General features: G+C 40.5%; 1 protein-coding gene across 1 annotated transcript in view; it reads right to left on the bottom strand.

Annotated features, from left to right (window-relative positions):
• The window catches only part of LOC104967246 (neurogenic locus notch homolog protein 4-like), a 40,473-nt gene that overhangs the window by 26,778 nt on the left and 7,686 nt on the right, over positions 1–6,009 (bottom strand). The window contains exons 12-24 of the mRNA XM_010796663.1: positions 5,650–5,849; positions 5,314–5,526; positions 4,970–5,115; positions 4,549–4,676; positions 4,214–4,358; positions 3,240–3,372; positions 2,973–3,122; positions 2,741–2,867; positions 2,433–2,644; positions 2,173–2,335; positions 1,912–2,000; positions 927–1,087; positions 692–806 (exon numbers count right to left, since the gene is read on the bottom strand). Of these exons, the coding sequence (XP_010794965.1) occupies positions 692–806; positions 927–1,087; positions 1,912–2,000; positions 2,173–2,335; positions 2,433–2,644; positions 2,741–2,867; positions 2,973–3,122; positions 3,240–3,372; positions 4,214–4,358; positions 4,549–4,676; positions 4,970–5,115; positions 5,314–5,526; positions 5,650–5,849 (1,982 nt within the window). The remainder of the gene's footprint in view (positions 1–691; positions 807–926; positions 1,088–1,911; positions 2,001–2,172; positions 2,336–2,432; positions 2,645–2,740; positions 2,868–2,972; positions 3,123–3,239; positions 3,373–4,213; positions 4,359–4,548; positions 4,677–4,969; positions 5,116–5,313; positions 5,527–5,649; positions 5,850–6,009) is intronic.

The raw sequence follows: 6,009 nt of genomic DNA, 5'->3' as shown, positions 1-6,009 counted from the left end.
ATGATTGGACCGCGGTCGTCCCCGTGTCACTTCTCCTATCCCGCTGTCACCAGCTGCTGGAGGGGTGTTTGTGTGTGTGTGTGTCTGTGTGTGTGTGTGTCTGTGTGTGTGGCTGAGGGGTGCGGGGTGTTTCGAGCAGTGTGATTGACAGAACATGAGATGCCACACACACATTCAGGATGTGTCTCTGTCCGCTTTTGTCCAATTATAGACAGCGAAAGATCAACTTCAGCTGCAAAGCAAAGCTCCACTGACACAAATACATGGCTACACACACACACACACACACACACACACACACACACACACACACACACACACACACACACACACACTTCCTTCATTCCCTCAGCCTGACTTCTCCACCCACATCCTCATCTGCATAACCCAACCACCCACTGTTTCCTATTCCCTATGCATTCTTTGGACTCTGCCAACATTTCTCCCTCTTTTACAGTATGTATTTGAGTGCTATCCCCGTTTCAGTAATCACTGCACCATGACATATATTTATATTTTTCTCAAATAGTGTAGGTGGTATAAAATCTTCTCCTCTAACTTTGGACATGAAAGAAATTCAGTGTACTTCCCCAAATGCCAACCCAGTAATTTAATTGTTTTTTTTTCTGCCCATTGCTCTTGAAAAAAGTATTCTTGGATGAAATCTGATATGACCATCATTCAGCTTTACCTTGTGTATCCCTCTCTCCTGCCATGCTGTTTGATGGTTTATCCCTCATTGCATTGTGGACTATAAGCTCCTTAAGAAGATTCCGTTTTTTATGATCCATATTGTCAAAGACATTCTGAAAGACAAAATGTAAAACAAAATCTGAAACCTGAGAAAACCAAAAGTCCTAAATATAACATATCTAACGGACAAGTGTTGAATTTAGTAAGTTATGCCTTTGCTATAAAAGACTCACCTTGAGTGTTTCAGTCTGTTGACAAATGTTTCTATAAAACTCCTGCGTGTCTTTGCGGTGCCGGGCCAGCTGTGAGGCTATGTGCAGGTTCTGATCCTCTAGTTTGTCGTACAGAGTCTTCACATTTAACTCTTCCAAATCGAAGAACCCTGACACACTTCCTAAATTGGAAGAGTAGATGTCAATAATATGCAAGTTAGAAATGGGCTCAAATATGGCGGAAAGTCTGATCAGCCCATCCCAAAGATCTAATGAGATACTTATTCTGATTCTGATTATTTTGTAAATTGTGTAACTTGCTGCTGATAATTACCATCAAACTATTTGCTATATGTGCTATATGTGCTATATGTGCAATATATACATATGCCATGAATACATGTGTAATATGTACCTGGCTGCTAAATCCTAAGAACTGTTACAGGATTTGTAAAAGATTAGCAAATTTCCCCTCTGTGGGACTAATAAAGGTTTTCTGATTCTGATTCTGATTAATTGCTGCACCATGAAATCAAAAGCTTGTTTGACTGAGCTCAATAACAATTCAGAAGCGTCTGTAGCTTTACAGACCGTCCGGATGCAGCATGCTTCCATGTGATGGTTGATAAGTACTTCAGAGCCAGAGATAACAGCACAAGCAATTAGAGAATGATAATGGCCATTATTTTTTTTATCATCAATCAAATGGTGGAATAGGCTGTTAACTGCTACCTAGTCATGCGTGATGGTTTCATAATGACTCGGGCCAATAGATGTTTAAACGCCCTATCAAGCTGCATGAATAATGCAATAAGTGAGAAACATTAAAGCCAACTCTACTTATAGATTTCTAGACCTTTCTGCAAATATTTTCCACAATCTGCACCTGAGCAAAAAAACTGATCACTAGAATTTGTATCACCATTTACTATTACTAATATCTAAACTTACCAATTACTTAATATATATTTGATTTGAAATCTGTACTGCAGTATAACAAGCTCACCTCCTTTTGAAACAGCCAGCTCCTCAGCCTCTGCTCCCACTCCTATACCCCTACTACCTAAGTAACCACCTTGGCTTGGGACTGCTATGCTGAAACACAAATAAAAAAGCCACATATTTATATTTGACTGCATTTTACATAATTGACATAACTACCGGTACATGTAAGTTGACGTGAAAAAAGAGAGAGTACATGGATAGTTATATACCCAGCACCGGTCTCCTGACACAAACCATCAGTATTGATTTAAAGCCAACCAACCTGTCTCCACTGCAAACACAATCCACCGGACAGAAGGGCTCCCCAAGGCTGCGCCACTTCGGCTTAGCCCTCCACTGGGAGACAAGTTTTGCTTTTCCAGGTCGCAGAACTAAAACTGTGGTGGTCAAAACCACAACTACAACCAGCAGCAGACTCAGGATCCCTACACACAGGTATTAGCATTGTGGCAGAATAAAATAGCTTGTTACAACCATGCACATGTATAAATAGACATTATAAGGGAACAGTATGATACACACCTGTTATCACTCCCCAGTCAGGTAGAAGGTTCAGTCTGTGTTGTTTTACAATCCCGTGCTTGACCAGCTGTGCCGGGGTCATGGGCTGGAAGACGGAGGCCCGGGGGTCACACTCTGTCCCCTCCTCACTGACCACCACCACCAAACTCCACTCTGGCACAGCGCTGTCAACAAACACATACTTCCCTGTTTCCAAAAACACATGGGCAAACCTGACAAGAAGAGGGGAAAAGGAGAAGTTTTAGATAAAGGGGGGAGATGTCACAAAATGGGAACTCAAATAATCTATACTTCACGCTTCACACTACCTTGTAGAGTTGAAGTTTGTCTGCTTCATGAGAATCTGTAGATGCCTGAAAGCACCAAAGTCCCAGCTGGGGTTACTGTTAAATAAGTGGTCTTTCGGATATACTGGGAAGTGGCTGTGACGGCGGTCTTGGGGTAATAAAGACAGTGAGAGCAAGATTACTATGTTTAGAACTATAATAAATCAAACTGTCATAATAAAAAGAAAATGAAGGAAAAGAAAATATGCAGTACCAGTGTGGTTGATGGTGAGGTGGAATATGAGCATGTCACCAGAGGACAGACAGGCGATGGGGTTGGGGATACGAGGAAAGACGACAGCATCATAATCATCTTTTGTCTCCCTCCTTTGTCTGGGTCTTGTACTTAGGACTTCTATTGGTTCTGAGTAAAGGTACATGCTCAGGGTTTAGACACTAAAGTTGCGTATTCAACTTTTTTCCTTTAAATATACATCAGAACAATAACATTAAATCATCATGACAAGTTAAGAGCAGTCACCCGACAGGAACTGATTGATGAGCTCTCTTTGTGTAGGAATCCAACCAAACACGCCTTCAGGGTCGAACTGGACCAAATGGATTTTACCAATATTGTTTGCGTGGAAATCTGGTCCTAAAACATTCATTACAGTCTGGAAGTAAACAAAAACAAGCTTAATCTTTAAGCTTATGTGACATACAGTGCAACAGGAAATAAACTGGGTCCCATAAACATTACAACTGTGACACTTTCTTCATATTTCTGATTATTAAATCTACTCTAGAAAGTGGAGTAAGTGGCTCTTTTATGCTTTGATATCTGTTTTAAATAATTGGGAATATTCATATTTAAAAGGCTTTTTTCCATTGTTAAACATGTAAATGATGGTAACATGGTTGTTACATCTAAAACAAAATGTTGTGGTGTTTATACAAGTGTAGTCAAATGTCCTGTACTAGAGAGAAATACTTTTGTTATGATATTGCACAGATAACGAGTTTGGGGGGCTAAATATCTCCAAACAGCCACTAAAGCCTGTGCACAAAAAATATGCAGATTCATGGAGGATGAAACTAGCTTCAATTTATGACCCCAAGTAGCAATTTTGTTGAACTGCTAAAAGCATTTTTCTGGATGGAGGAACACTTTCATTATTTATCACTTTTCCTTTGCCATTATGCAATGTTATAGCCAAATGTGCAGCTGCAACACATTTTCCAGGTCTCCTGCTGAGACCCTGATAAAAGCTTTGCCAAGCTTTCTGCCAGTTTACCGTCCAACCCAGCCCCTACAGACTGAAAGGTTTTTTTGGATGCATCACGGCAATACTAATACTAGTTTTGTGCTCATTTTTACCTGGTGGTAGCAGATTCCGAAAATCCTCCCTATCCTTTCAACAATCCTTTCAAGTATTACTTAAAAGGTAAATAGGAAATCAATCATCTTGAATTTGGGCCAATCAGTCTGTCAATGGCCCTGTCACACTTCCTTACCCTGGCCCAGACCATTTTGTCTCTTTCTTTGAGGCTGAGCAGCAGGTGTCCATCTGGAGAGAATTGGGCAGAGAGCTGAGGTAGTCTGGAAAGGCAGGAAGTGTTGCAAAGCTCTTCAGCAGACACATATCGCTCACACTGGCAGCTGGGGCATCAGGATCAGGCAGACAAGACAAGAAACAGAGAAACAGACAGCATAAGAGGCTGTTTACTTAGAGATACAAATCTAATCACAAATCAATTTTCCTTATATCTATCCTTTTTTACATTGTATTTGACTTTGCGCTGTACTTTTATAAGACACATTTGAATTGAAAAGTGTAAGTGATATTCACATTCCCATCTCCACATCCAGATTTCCTCCATGTTGTCCACAGGTGATATTACACGAGTGGAGGGAAGGTGACACACACTCTCTGGAGTCTGCCAGACGTACCTCACCTGTGGCACAACGCTTGTTTGCCTGAAACACACACAAACACACAAAAACACACACACACACAGAAATAAGACATGAAAAACGACTTAAAACATACAGACCTTGGAGTATTTCCCTATTTCGTCTTTTACTGATTTCACAATGTACAGAAAAAATCGAATTAAAAAGTAAAATCATCAAGCCAGTTAGGGGTTGCTCAAATGCTTCTTGTAAATCTCCATATTTATACTTCTCCATTCACAATTTATTGAATTTGCCCAAAGATGAACCACTGTGTACATTTGATACACTAATTAAGAGTAACTAAGGCTACTGACCTCAGGCTGGCAGTCCAACTCACTGTCAGACGTAGAGCTTTTGAAATCCAGTTCATTGTAGAAGATAAAACCAGTTCTGCACAAACATGAACCATCAGAGTGCTGGAAGGCTCGATTCTTAGCAATACAGGTACAAGAAGAAGAACCTGAGGAAACAAGTGTGACACAGCACTGCTATATTATCAAAAATAGATATGTTTAAGTAGAACACTTTTGAAACTGTAACTTACATTTAAAACATAAAATAAAACATAAAAATAAATAAATAAATAAACATAATATTTGTTCAGATACAAGCTTTTAATGTGTTTTGAGATATCTGGAAACATCTGATAGTATCCAACCTGCTGGTGAGGTGGAGGAGCTGCCACAGGGAAAGCAGGCCTTCTGAGCAGGCAGGTGGTTGAAGGTGCCAGCAGGACATGGCTGACAGTTACCCATTGTTTTAGCAAGAGGGAGGTTGCCAAAGGAGCCAGCAGGGCAGGGTATTGGTTGTGTGGATCCGGTGGGACAGACATACCCAAAAGGGCAAGGGTTACTCTTGTAGTTGTCTGTACCTGTTGGATTTAGCCACACATTTATAAAAACAAAATCACAGTTTATTTGAAGTTAGGCATGAAATATTAAATGCTGTACATATAAATTGAGTTCTAGAGGATTTGTGGTGTTGAGTAAAGTACCAGAGGGACAAAAGTATCCTGCAGGACATGGAAGGCATTTTTGGATGGGGGAGAGGTACTGACGATAGGTGCCCTCGTCACACACAGTGCAGCAGCTGTTTTTGGATCCTCTGAGGCCGCTGGTGTTGACAGGCATGAAACCGCCATCGCAGGATTTCATGGAAGAGCTGTTGGCTGGGCAGTGGTAGGGAAATGGACAGCTGTGGGACATGGTAACAGGGTTATTTATAAAGCTTTAACTCACACCGTGTAAAATCAGTCAAATCCATTAAGCTTACACTGTTTTAAACGTTCAAGGACTAGTGTGTAAAACTTATTGGCATACATCATATATTATTTTATATATATATATATATATAT

Source organism: Notothenia coriiceps, unplaced genomic scaffold, assembly GCF_000735185.1.
Source record: "Notothenia coriiceps isolate Sejong01 unplaced genomic scaffold, NC01 NC01_scaffold00037250, whole genome shotgun sequence".
NCBI lineage: Eukaryota > Metazoa > Chordata > Actinopteri > Perciformes > Nototheniidae > Notothenia > Notothenia coriiceps.
Note: the sequence above shows the minus strand (reverse complement) of the source record. Positions and strands in the feature narration are given on the sequence as shown.